This window comes from Bos grunniens, chromosome X (genome assembly GCF_055505025.1).
Source record: "Bos grunniens cultivar Pamir isolate PY7600 chromosome X, Bosgru_T2T1.0, whole genome shotgun sequence".
Classification (NCBI taxonomy): domain Eukaryota; kingdom Metazoa; phylum Chordata; class Mammalia; order Artiodactyla; family Bovidae; genus Bos; species Bos grunniens.
In genome coordinates, this window is record NC_141194.1 from 125,429,298 (window position 1) to 125,453,776 (window position 24,479).

The window sequence follows — 24,479 nt, forward strand, 5'->3', positions numbered from 1 at the left end:
TCCCTCTGCCCTACCCGGAACTCTCCATAGGCCCCGCCCCCGGCTCTCCGCAGGCCACGCCCCCCTGCCCCGCGGCCCGCGCTCATTTGCTGGCACCTTCGTCTCTACTTCCCCATTGATCCGCCTGCGCTTCTTCTTCTACGCTCTCCACGCAGCCCCGCCTCTCCGAGAGCGGCAGCGCGGCGCAGGCCCGGCTCTTCAGCATTCCTGGACCTTTTTCCTTGTCTTTTACCCCTTCTTCCCAGCATTCCCGTTTCCGCTTTCTCACGGCTATTCTGTTTTTCCACCTCTGAGACGCTTCGCGCCCAGGGGTTCAGTGACGTCATCTTTCTGCGCTGCGCGGACACCCGCCGGTGGAGGAAGGAACGGTTCTGCCGCCCTTCGCTTCTTTTGTTGGGCTGCTCTTTCGGAGTCATGGCGCCGTCGCTATGGAAGGGGCTGGTGGGCATCGGCCTCTTTGCCTTAGCCCACGCGGCCTTTTCCGCTGCGCAGCGTAAGTGCCTGGGGGACAGGGACAGCTCCCATGCGGGACTCTGCGGGCGGCGTGTGGGCGCACCCAAGAAGGAGTGTCGGACCGAGTGGCCCAGAAATGGTCATTTGAGACCTTAGAGTTTGGGGTGACTGTGAGAAGCGGTGCGGGGCTCCCCGGTGGAAAGCTTGGAGTCTGAGGAGAGTGGGGCAACTGGGATTACAGCAGGGTTGGAAGGGGATGTTGGGGAGAGGGGATCGGTGGGCTGAGGGGTGGGCAGAAAGGGAGCCTTTCCGGGAATCTGGGACAAGTGTTGTCAGATCCATCGCGGGGTTGGTAAAGTGTCAGATCGAGGACTTCGGATGCTCATGGTTCCATGACAACTAGGTGGACAGCGTCTTGGGCACTCCTGGGTTTTCCAGGAGGACTGAGAAGTTAGGTGACCACTTGCCTCTGGGAGGCACTGTGATATGGGGCAAAGAGCACCGGGCTGGGAGACTGGAGGGCTGGTTCTTAAAAACTTGCTTTACCGCTAAATCTGTGACCTTGGGCATATCATATCCCTTCTCTGATGCTTCATTGAGGTGGATTTTAATTCTTGCCCTTTCTATGTCAAAGAGTGATTGGGAAGTTTAAGAAAAAGGCAAAGTAAAACTACTTTATCGTACATATACAATTGTATTGTCAAGAAGAAACTTAGACTCCAGCAGAGGATGCAGTGCAGTGAGACGGTTGATCTGTTTGGAGGTCTTCCTTCTCTCCTAGACCAAGGGTTAGCAAACTCTAGCATGTGGGTCAAATGCAGCCTCCCTCTTGTTTTTGCAGTGAGCTAAGAATGTTTTTAGAGTTTTAATTTGTTGGGGGTGGGGGGAGCAAAAGAATATCATTTTATGATCCATGACAGTTATATAAAATCCACGTTTCAGTGTCTATCGGTGGTTTTATTGGCACACAGTCATGCCCGTTTAGGTATTTTCTGGCTGCTTTCTAAGGGCAAAGTTGAATAGTTGCAACGGAGATAGTAAAGCCTGCAAAGGCTAAAATATTTATTATCTGGCCCTTTACAGGAAAAGTTTGCTGATCTCTTTTGTAACCTATAGAGCCCACGAGGGCAGGGATGATGTATATTTTGTTCATTGCTGTAATCTCAGTGCCCAGCATAATGTTCCCTACAGTAGTTACTCAATAAATTTGTTGAATGAAGGGAGGAAATTCAGAGTTGAACTTTTTTCCTTTATTTGCTAGATTACTTTCCATCTTCAGGAATAAAGTGGAAAAGGAAATGCGAATTCCTTCAAAGCTCCAGTTTTCAAGATAAAATCTTTCGTTCTATGTATTATGTATACGGTAATTAAAATGATCCAATTATTAAAATTACATTTTTAGATACATGTATTATGACAACATTTGTCTTGACAAAAATTCAGCTTTAATTTTTTAAAAATTTATTTTGAAATTTTAGATTTACAGAAAGGTTACAAAGATAGTGCAAATAGTTACTGTATTCTCTTCACCCAGTTTCTCTCCTTGGTAACATCTTCCATTACTATGGTATGATATCACAACTAGGAAACTGACATTGGTATATTACTATTAAGTACAGTCTAGCTTTTATTTGGATTTCACCAGTTTTCCCATTAATGTCTTCTTTCTATTCCAAGAATCAATCCAGGATATCACATTACATTTAGTCCTCATGTTTTCCCTGCCTCCTTTCTCTGTGACAGTTTCTGCAAAACTCCTGTCTTTAATGATGACAATAATAATAGCTTACCATGTGCCAGGCACTGAACTAAGCACTTTATGTGTATTGTGTAATTCATTCCTTCCAAAATCCCTGTGAAGTGAAGTGAAGTGAAGTCGCTCAGTCGTGTCCGACTCTTTGCGACCCCGTGGACTGTAGCCTACCAGGCTTCTCCGTCCATGGGATTTTCCAGGCAAGAATAGATATTATTGTTATTATCACCTTTGAAAGTTGAAGAAATTGAGCCACGCTGCTAGGAAACTTGCACAAAATTACAAAGATGATAAATGGGGAGGCTGGGCTTCAAATACAAACAGTTTGATTCTAGAGCCTATGTGCTACATTGCTTGGTAAAATTCAGTCTTGAGTAATTGGTTGAAATTGCGATGTGCTTAGGTGCTAGAAGGTGCAGTGATGTCCTGAGGGAGTTCAGAGTCAAATGGAGAAACAAGTGATTCAAGCAGCAGTCACCATAAAGTGATATAGATGCTAAAAGTAAAGATACATGGAGATGGGAGCAGTTGTTTTTTGGAGGTGGGGGAAGGGGTTAAGAGGTACCTAGAGCCTTGCTGATCAAGTGTGGTCAATCATCTGGGACCTTGTCAGAAATGCAGAAACTCAGACCCCACCTCAGATATGTGGAATCCGAATCTACATTTTAATAAGATCCCCAGGTGATTGTATGCACATTCATTTGAGAAATGCTGCCCTAGAGGAGATTAGGATACAGTGGTACTGTGTCATTTTCTACTATAGACTTCAGCTGTAAAATATTACAGTCCTAGAGCAAGGAGACAGGTGACAGAAGTCCAACCCTTTCGTTTTACAGATGAGGGAATATCCTACTAAGGTAGGGTTAGAGTCAGATTAGGCTTCAAGCAAAGAAAGGTAGCTGGGAATTGGACAGTAGGAAGTTAGCCAAAACCTACTTTGGCATTGGTTTAATTTTTCTTTTACACCTGTCCTGTGATGAAACTTGTGAGATAAAACCAGAAATGTCTCTAAACACATTCTCTTTTAAGAATCAGTGAGTGCATGCTTACTCACAATTTGAGTTTTTAAGCATGTTATATTAAGTAGAGGGCTTCCTTGGTGGCTCAGTTGGTAAAGAATCCACCTGCAGTGCGGGAGACCTGGCTTCGATCCCTGGGTTGGGAAGGTCCCCTGGAGGAGGGCATGGCAATCCACTCCAGTATTCTTGCCTGGAGAATCCCTAAGGACAGAGGAGCCTGGCGGGCAGTAGTCCATGGGGTCACAAAGAGTCTAAGACAACTGAGCAACTAAGCACAACACATATTAAATTAAGTAGAGACTGCTAGGTTCCTCTAGAATTAGGATTTTGTGTTTTTATGTGAGATGAGAATGCCTTGTGGCATTTATCACTGCAGTAGGACCTCTTTACAATGCTCATGTTGGAAACAGACCATTATTACCATTAAGGCTAATTGTATCTTGTCAGATTGTGGCAGCAAGTAGCACCCTATGGTGCTGTGGCATGCTCATCTTTGCTGTGATGAACTTTATTTTGGCAGAGCGCCTATCCTGTATCTCCTTTGATTCTTATATTATTCCCATTTTACTGATGCAGAAATCTAGGCAGTGAAAGGATACTATATTCTCAGGCACATTCACTCTCTCCCTCCTACATTTTAACACTCTGAGATTGAGATACATGTTACAGTCCACTAGAGTGTCTTTCACATTGAATGAGATTATGATAAACTGAAGAGCTGGTGTTATGATCCAGGCTTCTCAACTTCCAAACCTTGATCCTTTTCCTTCATACCCTGCTGCCTCCTGAGGCTAAGGCAGTAGCAGAATTAAATCATAGAAGCAGAAATTGATGTACAGGAATTACTCCTATTCCAATGCTGCCCCAGGATATTCTCTTGAGAAAAACATTTCCATAGCAATATTACTTTGTCCATATTATGTAATGGTAGTGCTATTTTAGAGTTGAGATTTTTCTGTAGACTTAATTTTTAAATAATTGTGATTTCTTTGATCAGTTAGTGAAAGAATTTAAGAGAATTCTAGTTTTCCTGTAATAATGAAAGAAAAGTTGTTTAGGTATTTCTTCCTTAGTTTGCTCACTTTTCACTCTTCTGTTTTATAGGATGAGAAAGCAGGTCATGATGGGAATAAAATAGTTCAGGATCAGACTGACTGCCTTAGAAGATAGAGGTTTTTGAGGAATCCAGGATTAGCATTGTTTGTTTTAGCATATGTCAGTTGTTTCTTTGGTATATTGATTTGCTTGCATTTTAAGAAAAATGGGCTACAGTTTCCTTAATGGTGTGCTTCTGGTTTATAGATCGTTCTTATATGCGATTAACAGAAAAGGAAGATGAATCCCTGCCAATAGATGTAAGTTGGTCATTTATATTCCATTGAAATATATATAACCAAATCACTTTGTTGTATACCTGAAACTAACACAACATTGTAAATCAGCTATACTTCAATAAAAATATATATTTATATACAGTTTAAAAATTAGCCACATAGCTTAAAATGTATTTAAAAATTTTTTTTATTTTTTATTCTCTTAATTTTCCAGACATGAAATAACATCTGTTATATACTTTTTGTCACTGATTATAAAGCCCAAAGATGTAGAAACAAAATATTTCTGTTTGGTTTCTAGAACTTAGTTTATTTATTTTTTGGCTGTGCCATGCAGCCTATGGGATCTTAGTTTCCCAACCATGGATGAAACCAGGCCCCTGGAATGGAATTGTGGAGTGCTAAACACTGGACCATGGGGGAAGTCCCTAGAACTCAGTTTAAATAGTCTTTCTAGAAGTTGCTCTGCCCATAGTCTAAGATGAACTTAACAAGTTGATTATTTGACTTTATCTTTTTTGGCTGCACCTTGAGCCATGCAGAATCTTAGTTCCCTGACCAGGGATTGAACCTGTGTCCCCTGCAGTGGAAGCATGGAGTCTTAAGCACTGGACCGCCAGGGAAGTCCCCCACTTTTTAAAAATCTTATGTTTTTTAGAAAAGTTTCTTTTATACATAAAGTTTAAAAACAAGTAAACCTAACAAAACATTGTTTAGGGGCATACACAGAGGTGATAAAGAGTAAAAAAATAGGAAGTGCTTTTTTTAAAGTTGCAATAATATGTGAACTTCACTCACAGTTTTTTATCTTTACTGGATTTTTTTTTTTTTGGCTGTGCTTTGTGGCTTGAGAGGATCTTAGTTCCCTGACCAGGGATCAAATCCATGCCTTCTGCAGTGGAAGTGCAAAGTCCTAACCACTGTACTGCCAGGGAATCCTTCCCCCAACTTTTTTATCTTTCTTGGATTTTTAATGTACAAAAGTAGTAAGTTCTTTGTAGAATCAAACAGTGTCAAAAGTAAAATTGACTCCATATATTAAAAAAACACTGACCCCATGCTCACAATTCTCCTTCTGTTCCCAACAGTTTGGAGCGTATCAGTAGTTTAGTTTTCTTCTGTGCATAAGCAACATTATCTTTGTTTGTGTGTATATAGTTTTATGTAACCAAAACACACAGGATTTTTATTGATTTATCTTGACATATTTTCACGACAGCTCAGAGTTACCACATCCTTGTTAATGATGTCTGTGATTGCATTGTATGAAATAGGTCTTGGTACACTGATGATGGGGATGTAAACCAGCATAACATATGACATTAGATTTTGATTTAGAAAATTAAAGTAATAGCTTGTGGCTAATTTTGACTTTAATTGTCTGTAATTCAAGATATGGTAAATGTGACTATTAACTCACTCTTCTGTTACCTTTGTTTTTGTGGTAGATGCATACACACACACATACACATGCACTTGTGTATATGCACTCATTTCTATCTGTTTCAAATAACTTTCTTCTGTTTACAAATGGAAAAATTTGAAAAATACAGATAATTACAATCAGGAAAATTAAATATGCCTGTAATCCCATGTTGGTTAATATCAAACACTGCAAATTTTTGTTTACATGCTTGCACAACCTCTTTGGAAAGCAGTTTGGTATTACCTAATAAAGTTGAATTTGTGTATACTCTCACGCCAGTGATTGCATTCCCTTGTGTTAGGAGACATACACAAAGGTATCCATCCTGACTTTGTAAAAGTTACAGACAGGAACTAGCCCACATAGTTATCAACAGTGCATGGATAAATTGTGGGAATTTCATGTAATGAAATACAGTGAAAATGAATGGACTATAATAACTATATACCACAATAGGGAGGAATCTCACCAAAAGAAAAAAAAGCTCAAATGGGAAAAAGTAAGCAATGTATGTTTTAGACGTACACATAGAGCTGGTAAAATAAATAAAAGCAAGGAACTGATTAATACACAATTGGGGCCAATGGTTAACTGGCAGGGAGGGTGAGGGATATAATTGGAGAGGGATACCTGGGCCTTGAAAGGGACTGGTAATATTCTCTTTTTTAAGCTGGGTAGTGAGTGAGGGCGGAGAAGGCAATGGCAACCCACTCCAGTACTCTTGTCTCGAAAATCCCTTGGACGGAGGAACCTGGTATGCTGCAGTCCATGGGGTCGCGAAGAGTTGGACACGACTGAGCGACTTCACTTTCACTTTTCACTTTCATGCACTGGAGAAGGAAATGGCAACCCACTCCAGTGTTCTTGCCTGGAGAATCCCAGGGACGGGGGAGCCTGGTGGGCTGCTGTCTATGGGGTCGCACAGAGTCGGACACGACTGAAGTGACGCAGCAGCAGCAGCAGCAGCAGTGGGTAAGGGGTGTTTTTTTTAATAATCTGTGTTATTTAACACTAATACATTAAAACATTTATAGTTGCTCTTAGAAGTTAGTCATAGTTGATAACTGAGTTCTGAATGGCTCAGTACCTGTTTTGCTATTTGAGCAAAACCCAGACGTGTTATTGCAGCTGATCCACAGAACTTATAGAAGATACTATTGTGTTTGAGTCCAAATCATTTAAAGTGAGAATTGACTGCTTGATAGCATCTGGGAGAAATACCTGATAGAGGCTAGAAACGGAGAGAAAATTGTAAATTTTCATAATATTTGTTTGTTGTTGAGTAATCTTAATCTTTATACTCACAGATAGTTCTTCAGACACTTCTGGCCTTTGCAGTTACCTGTTACGGTATAGTTCATATTGCAGGGGAGTTTAAAGACATGGATGCCACTTCAGAACTAAAAAATAAGTAAGTCTTTTCCTTTTCATAGACATTTAATTTCATGGGGGTTTTGCTTCATTTACATAGTTTAAAATTATGTTTTCTGGTACGTAAAAGTTGGTTTTGTTTTTACATTTTGATCATGCAGTTTGTATGAGTAATGAGGTAAAAAAATTGAGTCAGTGTTTGATTTGACAGGAAAAATGGAAGTTGAATGACAGACTGTTGACATTAGAATAAGATGTTATATTATGGTTGCTTAAAATTACTTGTTTGTTGGTTGGATAGATGGATGAAAATAGATATATAAGGAAGATATTCCCTCAGGCATGTTTTCCTTCTTTCCTTCCCTTCTTCCCTCTCCTCTACCCCCTCCTCCACCCCTCACCACTTTGCTTCCCTGTCTCCTTTCTCTTTTCCTTCCCTTGCCCTCCCTCCCTCCCTTTTTCCGCTTTTTATCCTCTTGTCCCAGCTTAGTCGTTGGAAGATTAAGGGGTTTTCTGTTTCCTGTATCCTTTGAACCTAGTCTGTGACATAAACTCTGCTCTCAGGCCCTTTTCTGTCCTCAGACTAAAGTATATTTGTTATTCTGCTTTGTTTTTTCCTCCTGTACTACTTCTAAGCTATTTTCATGAGCTTTGCTTGCTTTACTTTTCTGTATTGCTCACTTTCATAGAATCATCCTTTAGCTTTGTTCAATTCAATCTCTGGACTTTACCCACCTTCTTGATCCTAGAAATTTTAACACAGTACTTCCTTAGAAGAATTCACAGTACACATTTATGTGTTACAGGAAGTTCACTCCCTTTTTACTTTTACTTTTAAATTTACATTTCATATAGTCACATGTCAGGCTTCCCTTTTATGTGGGGGTATGCTTGGATTTTTAGGTGGGCTGACTTTGAGATTTGAGTTTTTATCAAAAGAAGAGTTCTCTTTCCTTCCAGGAAATTAATATTTAAAAACAAATCAACACCAAAAGCTGTACACTTCAGTGTTTGTGAACTTTTTTTAGACTACATATATCTCGCTGGAAAGAAGAAAAGGATACTCCACTATCACCACCCACTACTGTTCTTACAAAGAGTCTACCAGGAATCACAGGCGAGGGGCCAAGAAAGAAAGCAGTAAAACAGAATGGCATTAAGTAGGTGGTAGCAAAGTACATGAATTTAGTACATGGCAGCAGAATATACAGGTTTGGACAACAGCGGGTACAGAAGGGCCGAAAGGAATCTTTCGTTGTACTGATTCTTGGGAAACAGATCAAGTGAGAATAATCAAAGGTACAATCTATGTACTTTTTTTTTTTAAGGACTATTTAGCATGGGCTAGTGGTAGATTCACAGAGGTGATTAAAGTTGAGTGATTATTTGTTTTCATAGATATCCTGGAAGGAATGCCTGAATTAAAAATTTTATTATGTTGCTTTTCCGGGTTTCTTATTTTCCTTGTACAGGAAAAAAGTGAATACAGTATGATTACCAATTATAGTCTAATTTTATGGATTTAAACTTAGTTAAAAATACAACCCATAGCAAATTCATAATTTATTAGAAGCCTACTTATTTTCAAATAGGCTTTTATCAAGGTTTATCTAAAATTGATGCTTTTCTTTTTTTAAGGACATTTGACACACTAAGGAATCACCCATCATTTTATGTATTTAATCATCGTGGTCGAGTACTGTTCCGGCCTTCGGATACAACAAATTCTTCAAACCAAGATGCATTGTCCTCTAACACATCATTGAAGTTACGAAAACTTGAGTCACTGCGTCGTTAAGATTTTTACAAATTATAATAACAGGACAGGACACAAAGCTGGAATATTGGAGTTTGGGATACAAAACACTCCCCCATCAGTATTTATATTGATCGCTCAGACCTAATTAAAAAAGTCTACAACCCTTATTTGTACACTGTTAATCAAGTCATTAATGCAGTATAAGTTATCTGTGAAATGAGTCTTTGATCTTTCATAGAATTCTTTTTTCATTTAAAACAAATTCACATTTTTTGTAAAAGTCACTGTTTTGAGCACATTTCTTTGAAAAATGTTGATGGTTTTGTAATTATTTATTTTCTTAGATTTCTTTTGCACTACAGTTTTTAGGATCCTTTTGGAAATAGTGTGACTACTGCATTTTGCAGCATGAATGGTAGTAAATGGTCTTAAGTTCTTAACAACAAATGAATTTCTCTAAAGAGACCAAAATGGTGACTTACCAGTTTTTCTTATGCCCCCTAAAAAGTGGCTCTGCTTCAGCAGATACTTGCCAGTTTTTAATTTATCCATGAATTCTCACCCTACCCTACTCCCATATACCTCCTAACATCAGCTGTCTTGTTTCATCACTTCTCTGGGATTCAGTGTGCAGTGAGCAATTTTTATGTCAGAAATCCCGTCATAACAAATAGATTTAACAAACTCAACTTACGTAAAGCTACCTGTGTTCTCTTCATATATCTGTAAAACAATGTCCCTAATTGATTATATAGTGTAAGAATAGTTGAAGATAGACCAGAAAGACCATCCGTGAATTAATTATCCTGCCTATGTAGAAGAACAGTAATCACTGAAGAAAACTGATTAGTTGTTACTAACCAGTTTAACTTATTCTAAGCCTCTGTTATTTTATTGCATAATGAACTTGTGAATTAGTTGGAGAAGGCAATGGCACCCCACTCCAGTACTCTTGCCTGGAAAATCCCATGGACGGAGGAGCCTGGTGGGCTGCAGTCCATGGGATCGATAGGAGTCGGACACGACTGAGTGACTTCACTTTGACTTTTCACTTTCATGCATTGGAGGAGGAAATGGCAACCCACTCCAGTGTTCTTGCCTGGAGAATCCCATGGACAGAGGAGCCTGATGGGCTGCAGTCCATGGGGTCGCTAGGAGTCGGACACGACTGAGTGACTTCACTTTGACTTTTCACTTTCGTGCACTGGAGGAGGAAATGGCAACCCACTCCAGTGTTCTTGCCTGGAGAATCCCATGGACAGAGGAGCCTGGTGGGCTGCTGTCTATGGGGTCGCACAGAGTTGGACACGACTGAAGCGACTTAGCAGCAATGAATTAGTAATAATAAAGGAAACCTTATTAAAGGTAGATCTCAACAGAATTGGGCCAAATATGTTCTAAATATTTGGAACTAATATCTTTTAATTTAAAAATTAAGGTCGTAGCTTCCAATTTGTAGCAGACTTGGAGTTTTCTGTCTTCATTGTATGTTGCTGAAGGTGAGGATGAGGGTACAGACTAGAATTTTTTTAGAAATAGCAATTTTAGGGAAATTTGGCTAGCTCTGATCTGCTGGAAGCTTAACATTTCTTGGTAGAGAACGTTGCTTTTGTTGAATTGTATAGGTGTAAAGGGAATTTAAAAAGGAAATGTGCTTTAGGCAAGAATCATAAGATGCCCTTATCGTTGATGGCTTTTTTTCTGCTAGTAGTAAACCTCAGCTCTTCTGCCTGGTAACACACAGCCCAAAGTACAAGATTATTTTGTCAGTGGGTTTTTAATCGTTGTTTAGTTTTGTTTTGCTAACCTTTTAATCATTGTTTAGTTTTGTTTTGCTAACCCAATCTATCTGTGGAACACTGACTCTGCTCTCTAAGGAGAACAAAGTTAGAAATCTAAAATAATTTAGAAATGAGTTTAAAATGTGAAGTCAGGAGTTAAAGTCATATAAATCGAAGTAGTGTACGAGAAACAAGCTCCTTCCATCATGCCTGTCTACCATTTCCTCAGGTATGACTTGATTTGCAAGATCCTCTTGTTTTCTTCTCTTTTGAGGCCTGTCTTCCTTTCCTAGTATGTTTTTATAATAAATTTATTAAGATATAAATCACATACCTTACTATTTACCCATCTAAAGGGTACAATTCAGTGGTTTTATAATGTATTCACAAAGTCGTGCAAACATGATCACAGTCAATTTGAGAATTGTGGCTGTCACCCTGGAAAGAAACCCTGTACCCTTTAGTAGTCACCTGTCCTTCCCTCCCAGTGCCTCCCAACCCTGAGCAACTAATCTTTCTGTCTGTGCAGGTTTGTTTCTTCTGGTCATTTAGTATGATTGGATTCCCATAGTATCTGAACTTTCATGGCTGGCTTCCCAAATATTGTTTAGTTCTATGTGGAGTGAGAACTTCTCATGTTAAGAACTGTGAATTCTCTGAAAGGAGGTGGTTGGTAAGAATCAGTAGATGTAAGGAGGCAAGGTCAGATTCCTAACAGGTTTCTCAGTCAGTCGGATGCTGAATAGGTTTTTTCTCAGAACCAAGCATTCATGATGTGTTAATATAATTGTTTGTCTAGTCTCTAGAATGGATATTGAAATCTTTGCCTGCTCAGGACAGTCTTGCTAAAAATGATGCCAAATAATATGGCAAGTAATTGACATAGCAGACTTCAGTCATGTCTAATTTTGCTAGGAGCTTGTATACCTCTGGTCAGGTGAGTTTCCCAAATTTTTAATTTCCTCCAGTGAATTTATGCTCTCTTTTTAAAGTATGTACCATAGGATTGGGGTGATTTGGATGCATCATAACAGTGCTAAATGAATTAAGTTCAGAAGTTTTTTGTAATGCTGTGAGGCAGTACTAAGGTAGCCAAAAATGTAGTGATGTGAGCAAATTAAGCCTGCAGCTGACTATGATTTCAGTGACATTCAGAAGTGTGTATTGTTGAAGGCTCTCTAGAATATAGGAAGGCTCACTTAATCAGGGAAGCAGCCGAATGCTATGGCCTAGTGGCCCAGCTGCAGAAAATGCAGGTCGGCAAATTGGAGGCTGTGAAGCTCTGTAACTCCCTAATGATTGTTTCCTGAGCATTGTGGCTTATTTTTGAGTGGCATGACAGCATCCCCCGGTTGTATGTGGCCTGTTTCCATGATGTATTGAGTAGTGTTGTTTGTTGTGAGCATCAATGCCTGTAACACCAAGCTAAACACATTCTTTTGGATATGTTTCCTCTCTTTAAATGATCTTGCCCTGTCCAATAAATAAATGATTGTCTCACCCTGTTTTTGGTAGTGGTTTTTTTTGTTGTTTTGTTTGTTTGTTTGTATGTTTTACTTTTAATCTCATTTTCTTCTGCTTCTCTGTCCCCAGAAAAATGTAAGATTTAATTTTAACAACTGTATTTTTTCCAGTGTGATGCTTTTACTAAATTCAATGGATACTTTACTTTTCATTATACATGTAAAGTCTTACTGCAATTTTATGCTCTTTTAGAGTTGAAATAGAATGTGTAATCTCATTTATATTTGTATTTATGAATTATCAAATACCCTTTGGAGTACAAGAATATTGGTCTTCAAGCAGCAGTGTCTAATCATTCCAGCACAAATTTGTTATATAGCCAAACTGCTATTACAGAAATGGCAATTTATACTTAATAGGAAATCATTATGATTGAAGCATCAAGGGGCAAATCTAAAGTTTAATCCAAGAGGAATTTCTGATTCTAAAAGCATGGCACTTGTCTGCAGTAGTTTGAAAGATAGCACTATTAGTATTCAAATCTACATAGGAATATCTCAAAATAACCTACTAATCAAGTGTTCTTTTAAAAAGAAAAAGAATATATGCACATGGCAAAAAAATCAGATGGTACAGAAAGGTATGAAATTAGAACTTGCTCCCTTTCTTCCTGCTCCTAATAACCTCTCTCCAGAGGTAACTAGCTTTAAGTGTCTTGTATATTCTTTCAGGAAAAAAATAATTTGCCAGCAAGTGTATACATAAAAAGTTTTTACATTAATGGAATAAGACTGTATACACTCTGTACCTTGCTTTTTTTTGCTGTGTCTTATAAGATCTTTCTGTATCTGTATATATAGAAATACCTCATTCTTTTTAATGACTGTGTGGTATTCTACTATATATTGTGTTACAAATGTTAAAACATATAGACTTCCAGGTTGTTGGCAGTATTTTACTGTTGATAAACCATATTGTGATGAATTTACTTGTACGTATAATGAGTTTAACCTAACAAGGTTAATTCCTAGTAATAGAATTGCTGGGTCAAAGGATAGTTTTCATTTTCAGGTCAGTAGGTATTGCCAAACTGATCTCCAGAAATCTGCCTAATTATACTTCCACATATAATGTATAAGAATAATTATTTATGAGGCCCTTACCGATATTGGGCACTCAGCTTTTAAAATTTGATCATCTGAAAGTGAATAAATGGTACTTTGCATCTTAATGAAGTTCTAATGCATTTTAATGAAGGAGATGGAACACATTTTCATGTTTATTGGTTACTTATATTTCATTTTCTGTGAACTGTGTGGTCATGTTCTGTTTTCGATTCAATTTGTTTTTATTAGTTTGTATGAGCTCTTTGTATGCTAAGAAAATTGGTCTATTGTCTTATGTTTAATAATATTTTCCTGAGTTTTATTTATTTATGTAGTTAAACTTACCAGTCTTTATGGCTTCTGGGATTTGTGCCTTGCTTTAGAAAGGCCTTTACATTTAAGAATAAATTTAATGTATTTTTTCAGTATTTTTAAGTTTTTTTTTTTAAACTTTTAAATCTTCGATTCGTTGGAATTTAGGTGTAAAGAGTGAACTAAGGATTCAACATTTTTCTCTTCCAAATAGCTATCTGGTTGTCCCAATCCTATTTATTTACTTTTTCCACATTGATTTGAAAAACCATCCCTTGTATATTGTTTCCATATATATTTAGATTTGTTTCTGAACTTTACAGTCTTTTCCAAAACTTACCAGTCTTTTAATTACTTTAAGTTGTTACACATTTTCATATTAGGCTTTGCTAATATATATCACATTATTATTAATTTCAGCATATTTTCCTAGTTATTCTTGAATTTTTATATTTCTAGACAAACTTTCAGTTTAGTTCAGTCGCTCAGTCATGTCCGACTCTGTGACCCCATGAATTGCAGCACGCCAGGCCTCCCTGTCCATCACCAACTCCCGGAGTTTACTCACATTCATGTCCATCAAGTCAGTGATGCCATCCAGCCATCTCATCCTCTGTCATCCCCTTCTCCTCCTGCCCCCAATCCCTCCCAGCATCAGAGTCTTTTCCAATGAGTCAACTCTTTGCATGAGGTGGCCAAAGTACTGGAGTTTCAGCTTTAGCATCATTCCTTCCAAGAAATCCCAGGGCTGATCTCCTTCAGAATAGACTGGTTGGATCTCCTTGCAGTCCAAGGGACTCTCAAGAGTCTTCTCCAACACCACAATTCAAAAGCATCTATTCTTCGCCACTCAGCTTTCTTCACAGTCCAACTGACATCCATACATGACTACTGGAAAAACCAAAGCCTTGACTAGATGGACCTTTGTTGGCAAAGTAATGTCTCTGCTTTTCAATATGCTATCTAGGTTGGTCATAACTTTCCTTCCAAGGAGTGTCTTTTAATTTCATGGCTGCAGTCACCATCTGCAGTGATTTTGGAGCCCCCCAAAATAAAGTCTGACACTGTTTCCATTGTTTCCCCATCTATTTCCCATGAAGTGATGGGACCAGATGACATGATCTTCGTTTTCTGAATGTTGAGCTTTAAGCCAACTTTTTCACTCTCCTCTTTCACTTTTATCAAGAGGCTTTTTCGTTCCTCTTCACTTTGTCATAAGGGTGGTGTCATCTGCATATCTGAGGTTATTGATATTTCTCCCAGCAATCTTGATTCCAGCTTGTGCTTCTTCCAGCCCAGCGTTTCTCATGATGTACTCTGCATAGAAGTTAAATAAGCAGGGTGACAATATACAGCCTTGACATACTCCTTTTCCTATTTGGAACCAGTCTATTCCATGTCCAGTTCTAACTGATGCTTCCTGACCTGCATATAGGTTTCTCAAGAGGCAGGTCAGGTGGTCTGGTATTCCCATCTCTTTCAGAATTTTCCACAGTTTATTGTGATCCACACAGTCAAAGGCTTTGGCATAGTCAATAAAGCAGAAGTAGATGTTTTTCTGGAACTCTCGCTTTTTTGATGATCCAGAGGATGTTGGCAATTTGATCTGTGTTTCCTCTGCCTTTTCTAAAACCAGCTTGAACATCTGGAAGTTCACGGTTCACGTATTGCTGAAGCCTGGCTTGGAGAATTTTGAGCATTACTTTACTAGCATGTGAGATGAGTGCAATTGTGTGGTAGTTTGAGCATTCTTTGCCATTGCCTTTCTTTGGGATTGGAATGAAAACTGACCTTTCCCAGTCCTGTGGCCACTGCTGAGTCTTCCACATTTGCTGGCATATTGAGTGCAGCAGTTTCACAGCATCATCTTTCAGGATTTGAAAGAGCTCAACTGGAATTCCATCACCTCCACTAGCTTTGTTTGTAGTGATACTTTCTAAGGCCCACTTGACTGCACATTCCAGGATGTCTGGCTCTAGGTGAGTGATCACACCATCGCAGTTATCTGGGTCGTGAAGCTCGTTTGTGTACAGTTCTTCTGTGTATTCCTGCCACCTCTTCCTAATATCTTCTGCTTCTGTTAGGTCCATACCATTTTTGTCCTTTATCAAGCCGATCTTTGCATGAAATCTGGTATCTCTAATTTTCTTGAAGAGATCTCTAGTCTTTCCCATTTTGTTGTTTTCCTCTATTTCTTTGCATTGATTGCTGAGGAAGGCTTTCTTATCTCTCCTTGCTATTCTTTGGAACTCTGCATTCAGATGCTTATATCTTTTTTTTTTAACTTTATTTTATTTTCAGATGCTTATATCTTTCCTTTTCTCCTTTGCTTTTTGCTTCTCTTCTTTTCACAGCTATTTGTAAGGCCTCCCTAGACAGCCATTTTGCTTTTTTGCATTTCTTTTCCATGGGGATGATCTTGATCCCTGTCTCCTGTACAATGTCACGAACCTCCATCCATAGTTCATCAGGCACTCTATCTATCAGATCTAGTCCCTTAAATCTATTTCTTACTTCCACTGTATAATCATAAGGGATTTGATTTAGGTCATACCTGAATGGTCTAGTGGTTTTCCCTACTTTCTTCAATTTACGTCTGAATTTGGCAATAAGGAGTTCATGATCTGAGCCACAGTCAGCTCCTGGTCTTGTTTTTGCTGACTGTATAGAGCTTCTCCATCTTTGGCTGCAAAGAATATAATCAATCTGATTTCGGTGTTGACCATCTTGTGATGTCCATGAACTTGAGTATCATTTTATTCAGTTCTAAAATCCTATTGCTATTTTTCCTAAAATTTTAGGAACTTAAAATATGAAAGAATAGTTTGATGAGTGCCAAGATACTTTTCAGTTAGATTCACCATTTCTAAATATTTTGTTATTTTTGCTTTTGTTCTTTCCAAGTGTGGTTTTTTCAAAGCCCTCCTGAATTGTTTGTGGTGAGTTAACAGACTTCATCATCACACTTCATGACATCATGACATTCCTAAATATGTCAGCAGGCCTCCCCTATAAGAGTGAAGACATTGTTTCATTTAACCACAATACCATTCTCACACTTAAGAAAATGATGAACCGTCTAATACTATATTCAGATTTACCCATGTATCCCCAGAATGACTTTTATAGCTGCCCTCACCGAGGTTCACAAATTACATTTTTAAATTTGTCTCTCTGGTCTCATTTATTTTTTTAGCTGTGCTGCCCAGCTTGTGGGCTCTTAGTTCTCCAACCAGGGACTGAACCTGTGCCCCCTGCATTGGAAGCACAGAGCCTTAACCAGTTGGCCACTAGGGAAGTCCCTCTAGTGTCTCTTAAATAGTCCTTCTACCTCCTTTTAAAGATGCTATTTTCTAAATAAACCTTAGTTTTTAGAACTGTTTTAGATTTATAGAAAACTTGGGAAGATGGTGCAGAAAATTCCCACATAGCTTGCCTCAATTTCACCACAGGTTAAAGTGTTAGCATGATACATTTGGTAACAATCCTTGAACCAAGATAGATACATTGTTATTAACCAGAGTTAATATTCAGATTTCTTTAGTTTTTACCTAATATCCTTTTTATGTTCCAGGATTCCATCCAGGATATTAGCTGTGATGTCTTAGGCTTCTCTTGGCTGTGACAGTTTTTAGACTTTCCTTATTTCTGGTGACCTTGACAGTTTTAGGAAACTTAGGTAATTTGTATGATATTCCTCTATCTGGATTTGTCCAATTTTTTTTTAGCGTTATTAGACTTGGATTATGTATGGCGTTGTCATACCAAGGGTACACATTTATTAACCTGAATTATCGCTCTTGATTTTTTTTTGCCTGTGCCTGCAGCCTGTGGGATCTTAGTTCCCCAACCAGGGATTGAACCTAGGCCATGGCATGAAAGGGCAGAGTCCTAACCCCTGGACTGCCAAGGAACTCCCTGTTGGTGTTATTCTTGATCACCTAAAGCAGTGTTTGTCAAGTTTCTCTATCAAAGGGTAGAGTTACCCTTTCCATACTGTCTTGGAAGTTGCTATACATAGCCCAGACTTAGAAAGTGGGGAGTTATGTTGCACCTCCTTGAGGATGGAGTATCTACATCAATTATTTGGAATTCTTCTGCACAGGAGATATCTCTTCTCCCCCACTTATCAATTTATTCTATATTTTATTTATATGAGTTTGGGCTCATGGATATTTATTTTGTACTCTGGCTTATCATGCAATACTACTTAATTTGTTGTTGAAATTGTTCCAGTTATGGACATTGGTTGCTCTTTCTTTTGATTCCTGTGTCACTTTGACATCACTCCCATTATTGTGGATTTTTTGCCCCAGTATTTCTTACCTCTGGCACTACAAGATGTTCTGGGTTCATCTTGCACATTTCCTTCTCCAGTCCTAGAGTCAGCCTTTTACTCCAAGGAACCTGGTTCTTTTTGTTGGAGAATAGTTTTTAAAACCAAGATCTGGGCCCTGGTTGTGCTCAGTTACTACTGGAAATTTGTCACTTCAAGGCCCTTCTACCTGAAAGAGCAAGGAAATATGTGTTACTAACCTGTGCCTATACACATATGTATAAATATTTCTATAGGTAACATCTGTATTTCTATTAAGTGAAACGCAAGTTCATTTTGATGTTTGACCCATCGCCACATACATCACTGTAACTTCCTCCTCTTGCTTATCTGTAAACTGTTTCAACACTGAGAAACCTGGTTCCCACTGTCTGCTAGCCACTTACTTGAATTGTTTAATTCCAGTATACATGTGCAGTGTTTTCAGAATTATTAACATGTTTTCCCATGGGAAACAACTTTTTCAGCTAGAGCGCAGTGATTGTATAGGGATTTTTTGCTATTTTACAGTGTCCACTCATTTCCAAATTTACTTAGGTCAGCACATTTCCCACGTACTCTTTAGTACATTTGTTTCAAGAACTTGTAGTATAGATTATTTTTCCCCTTCTGCATTCTATCCTTGGACTCCCCTGACCTAAATGATTTTTAAAAATATACACCAAGGTTCACTTTTTGTGATCTAGAGCTCAGTCAGTTTTGACAAATTCATAATTTATGTATCTACAATTACATTATTATATAGGATAAATTCACAACCCTAAAAATCCCTTGTGCTTCACATGTTCAACCCTCTCCTTTCCCCTGAGCTCCTGTTCACTACGATCTTTTTACTGTCTCCATGGTTTTGCCTTTTCCAGAGGGCCATATAATTGGAATTGTATAGTATGTAGCCTTTTCAGACTGGCTTCTTTTACTTAGTGATATGTATTCAAGTTTCCTTCATGTCTCTCTGTGGCTTGATAATTCATTTTTAAAATCTGTGAATAATAGTTCATTATATGGATGTTCCACAGTTTATCCATCACCTATTGCAAGATATCTCCATTTTCTGATGATTATGAATAAGCACTCACATGTTTTTGTGTGGACCTGCTTTTTCAAATTAATTGGGTAAATACCAAGGTGTATGATTGCTGGATCATATGGTAACATTATATTCAGTTTTATAAGAAATAGCCAAGCTGTCTTCCAAAGTGGCCTTACCATTTTGCATTCCCATTAGCAGTGAATGACTTCCTGTTACTCTGCATCCTCGCCAGTGACTGGTATTGTCAGGTTTTGCATTTTAACTATTGTAATAGATGTGCAGTGATGCTCATTTTAATTTACAGTTTTCCCTAATGACAAAAGATGTTGAGCATCTTTCATGTTTATTTGCTATCTGTATTTCTCTTTTGGTGAAGTATCTGTTTAGATCTTTTGCTTAATTTAAAAAATCAGGTTGTTTTCTTACTGTTGCATTTTAAAAGTTCTTTGCATATCTTGAATGCAAGTCCTTTCCAGAGTTGTGTTTTGCAAATATTTTTTCCCAGTTCGTGGTTTGTCTTTTCAGTCTCATAATAGTGTCTATTACAGAGAAGATTTTATTTTAGTGAAGTCCAACTTATCGATTTTCTCTTTCTTATCTCATGCTTTTTGTATTATGTTTAAATGCTCATTTCCAAATTCAAATCCATCTAGATTTTTCTCTTATGATTTCCTGTAGAGGTTTTATTGTTTTTCATTTTACATTTAGATCTATGATTACTTCCTAGCTAATTTTTGTGAAAGATGTAAGATCTGTATCTAGGTTCATCTTTTTTCATATGGACACCCAATTGTTACAACACCATTTGTGGAAAAGACTATGCTTTCTCCATTGAATTGCCTTTGCTCCTTTGTCAAAAATGGTCAACTATATATGTGTGGGTCTATTTCTGGGCTGTCTGTTCTGTTAATCTACACGTCTACTCTTCTACCACACTGTCTTGATTACTGTAGCTTTACACTAAGCCTTGATATCAGGTAGTGTGAGTCCTCCATCTTTGTTCTTATTTTTCTGTATTACATTGGCTATTCAGGATCTTTCATCTTTCCCTTTAATCTTTAGAATCAGTTTGTCGATATCTACAAAATAATTTTCTGGGATTTTGACTGGGATTGCTTTGAATCTATAGATCACATTGGAAAGAATTGATATCTTAATAATATTGAATTTTCCATTTTGTGAACATGGAATATCTCTGCATTTATATAGATCTTATAATTTCCCATATAGAGATCTTGTACATATTTCATTTGATTTATATGTATTTCATTATTTTGGTGCTATTATAAATGGTATTTTTTAAATTTCAAATTCTAATAGTTATTGCTGGTATTTAGGAAGGCAATTTTTTGTACATTACCCTTGTATCTTATTCCTTGTTATCATTATTTTTTAAATTCAGGAATGGATCTTGAATTTTGTTAAATGCAATTTTGGCATTTATTGAGATACTCATGTTTTTTCTTCTTTTACCTATTAAAATGGTGAATTATAAGAATAGACTTTCAAATACTGACCCATTTTTGCATTCATGGGGCGAAGTAAATATCCATTAAAGATAACAGCTTGCTAGGATTTTTGGTCTTTATGATTTTCTTTAATGTTAACCCGGCTTTTATAATACTTTCTTTAAGCCACAGGTTCACTAGGAAGACTAGATTTCTGCCAAAAGTTGGGTTATTTCTTCCTTTATTGTTAAGGGTACTCACTTCTTTCTCTGCATTAGTTTATGTGCTGTTCTTTTTGCATTTTATAATGTAGTATTTGGTCCATACAAAATGTATGGAATATATATGTAAACCGAAACTTAAAGGGACTTGTGTAAACTCACATCAAACTTAAGAAGAAGAGTATTATCAGTACTATTGAAAAAATCTTTTGTATTATGTGTAGTGGCCTTTTGATGTGTGTCCTCTTTAAGAAATATTTTCCTATTTTGGAAGTCTTAGAGATACTCTTCTCTAAATTCCTCTAAAGTCTTATTTTTTTCTTTCATATTTAAATACTTAATCAATCTGAAATTTTTGGAGTATGGTATGAGGAAGAGATCCAATTGCATTACACTTTACATACATTGCCAATATGTGCTGCAAAAAGAAAGTCTATTCTTTTCCCAGCAATCTGTAATAATACCTCTGAAATGTATCACATTCCCATATATGTGTGACACTATTTCTAGGCCCTGCTATTCTGTATCATTGTTCAATTCGTGTACCTCTGCATCTGTATCACACTGTTTTTATTACTAAAGGTTAATAATAAGCCTTGAGATAGTAAGGCAGATCCCCCTAATTTGTTCTTCTATGTGTTTGTCTTGGGTATTTATTTTTCCACATAGATTTTAGAATCAGCTTGTAAAGTTCCATGAAAAACTGTTGGAACTTTGATTGTTATTGTGCTAGATTTATACATTAATTTGAGGGACGGAGGAAGTGGACTCTGAGTCTTCCTGTCTACGGTACAGACCTCACTTTAAGTCTTCTCTGATACCTTTCAATAAAATTTTATAATTGTCTGCATACCAGTATTAGACATGTTTAGTTATATTTATTCTATACACATATACACATATTCTCTCATATATTATGAAAGTGAAAGTGGCTCAGTTGTGTCAGACTCATTGCGACCCCATGGACTATACAGTCCATGGAATTCTCCAGGCCAGAATACTAGAGCGGGTAGCCATTCCCTTCTCTAAGGGACCTTCCCAACCCAGGGATCGAACCTGGGTCTCCTGCATTGCAGGTGGATTCTTTACCAGCTGGGCTACCAGGGAATCCCCCTACTATATATTCCTATATATATCTTTAATATTCTTTATATAATTTTGTTGATTTTAAGATTGGCTTTAAAACTTACATTTCCTGAATTTCTTGTTATTGTTATATAAAAGAATTATAGAATTCTTATATATTAAGAATTAATTCTTATATATGAAGAATTATAGAATTAATACACAATTAATTTTTATGTGTTGATTTGATATCTATTCTCTTTGTCAAATTCTTTGTTTATAGACTACTTTGAGTTTAGCCAAATAACTTACTATCTTTTATTATCTTAAGGTGTAAGCTAGGGATTCTTGGAGTACAGTGTTAAATAGAAGTGGTGGACATCCCTGTCTTGATCTTACAAGGAATACTGATTTTTCACAACTAGGAATAATATACACTATAGATTTCTGGTAGATTCACTTCTTAACACATGATTTTAATTTTGTCCTTACGAATAGTTGTTTTATGACTTGTGTTTTCTGCATTGATTAGAATGATTGTATGACTTTCCTCCTTTATTTGTTAATACAGTACACTGGTTATCTATTTCTTGCCTCTCACCTCCAAATTAATGTTTGGCCTAATCTGTGAAAATGGTCCATTTCTCTTTTTTTTCCTTATAGCAGTTGTCACAGAAGTTTGTCTGTAAAGGGCGTCAGAGACATTGTAAGGGGAAAGTTTTGCTTCTGGGTCCTGGGTTGCTGAAACAGCTGGCTTCTGCTGGGCACCAGGCTTCTCCAGGGCTAGGCTCTGCCCCTCACATGATTTCTCCAGGGCCTGGCTGGTGAAAGGCATAGTGACCAGCAGCACTCAATGGTCAGCAGCTTCCCTTGAAACCCTCTCAGCCAATAGTATATGTCAAACTGCTTCTGATGAGACATCTCTGTACCAACATTCTTAGATACCCCAGAGGCAGATTTCTAGAAATTTTGATTGGTGTGGTACCACAGCAACTTTACCACCATTCTCTGAGTTGCTTCTAGTCTTTTCCAATAAGGTCAGGATTTCGACCCTTGAGCAGCAGGAATACTTTTCCTTGGGTACTTTGCCTACAAGGAACTGTTTCTTGGGCATTCTCAGTCTAGGGGGTGGTACTCTTCCTTGGGGGATCTATCTCACCCTGGGAGGCGGAAGTCTTCCTTGGGTACTACAGATAAGCTGTGGGCTGGGGAGATTTCACTGGATGATTGTCAGCACTGTAGGAGAACTTTCCCTGGGGTACTCTCTCAGCTCTGTTGATGAGGGGGCTTTCCTTTAGTGCTCCATCTTAGTCCATTTAGGAGGACGTCTTCCTTGGGTGATTATCTCAGTGCTAGGGGAGGACTTTCCTGTGCGTGGGTGCTCTCCATCTCAGCTGTTTTGGGGAAAGGGATTTTCCTTGCTTGCTTATCAGCCATGTAGTGGGGAGTCTCTTCCTTAATCGCTCCATCTCAGCCCTGGTTTTGGGGGTGTTTCTTAGTTCTGTTTCTTAGATTCTGTTGCTTAGTCCTGTGAGGAAGGACTCTACTTTGGGTGCTTTACATTAGCCCTGGGGCCAGGGTTTTTCCTTGGATGCTCTGTCTTTGCCATGGGTGGGAGGTGCTTTTACTTGAGTGCTCTGTCTCAACCCCATGGAGGCAGGGAGGAACTCTTCCTAGGCCCTTCTACCCAAGTAGTGTTAAAGGAGGGGCTTGTCCTTGCATGTTTGATTTCAGCCCTAGCCAAAGGGATTCTTCCTTGGGTGCTACACCTCTAATCCCAGAGGGTGGGTTTGCAGCACCACAAAAATTCTCTGCCATACATTTCTAGGTCTCTCCAACAAGTTTTGGACATCAACCCTTTTTTTGGTGGGAGGGTATTTTCCTGTTAAGTTCCCTCTAAGCCCTGGAGAGGACTTTACATTGGGTACTCTATTTTCAGCCAAGGTATGGCACTTTTTCTTGCATGTTTATGTCAGTAGTGGGGGAGGAAGTTTCCTTGTGGACCCTATCTCAGCTGTACAGTAGGAAGGCTTTCTTTGGGAGCTATATCTTAGCCTTTGTGCGGATATTTCTTTGGATGCTCTAACTGTCCTGGGAGTGGTACTTTGCCTTGAGTGTTTTCCCAGCCCTGAAGGGTGGTTGTTTTTGGAACTGTATCTCAGTCCTAGCAGGGATGGAAGAGGCACATTACATCTGTACTCATGGAAGAGACCATTGGTATTAAGGCACAGAACATGCAGTAATCTTCTAAACTGTATTCCACCTTACCCCAATCCTCAATTAATTAGTTTTCCTTAATCTTTCTGTGCCTTGGTTTCTTCATTTATAACAATGAGAATGGTAATCATACCTAACTCAGGATTCTACAGAGGATTAAGTGAGTTCATATATGTTAACCATTTAGAATAGTACCTGGCAGGCAGTAAATGCTCAATGAACTGTCTTCACCCTCTTTGTATTCTATTATAAGAAATGCAAATGTTATGGAAAAAATTCTTTATCATGATTCTATTCAAATTATGGGAGGCATAGTCTTTGTTATCTTTGGATGAAAACAGCTTAAAGATAAGCTTCTATGCTTCTGACCCTTATCCCCCTCAA

General features: G+C 38.1%; 1 protein-coding gene across 2 annotated transcripts; it reads left to right on the forward strand.

The window, feature by feature from the left end:
• The first annotated feature begins 77 nt into the window (after positions 1-77).
• On the forward strand, positions 78-12,401 carry MMGT1 (membrane magnesium transporter 1). Of its 2 annotated transcripts, XM_086389155.1 has the most exons (5): positions 78-493; positions 1,715-1,816; positions 4,528-4,580; positions 7,293-7,396; positions 8,995-12,401. In XM_086389155.1, the coding sequence occupies exons 1-5, from the start codon at positions 415-417 to the stop codon at positions 9,152-9,154; spliced, it is 498 nt and encodes a 165-aa protein (XP_086245281.1). In that variant the 5' UTR covers positions 78-414; the 3' UTR covers positions 9,155-12,401. The 2 variants fall into 2 exon arrangements, with proteins under 2 accessions (XP_086245281.1, XP_086245283.1); XM_086389157.1 differs by lacking the exon at positions 1,715-1,816 and having other exon boundaries at positions 92-493.
• Positions 12,402-24,479: the final 12,078 nt, after the last annotated feature.

Bases quoted from the DNA above. Each gene is read 5' to 3' on its own strand.
- MMGT1 (XM_086389155.1), top strand. From the start codon at position 415: ATGGCGCCGTCGCTATGGAAGGGGCTGGTGGGCATCGGCCTCTTTGCC. The intron at 494-1,714 runs GTAAGTGCCTGG...TTTATTTGCTAG, and splicing joins GGCCTTTTCCGCTGCGCAGC to ATTACTTTCCATCTTCAGGA. The intron at 7,397-8,994 runs GTAAGTCTTTTC...TCTTTTTTTAAG, and splicing joins ACTTCAGAACTAAAAAATAA to GACATTTGACACACTAAGGA.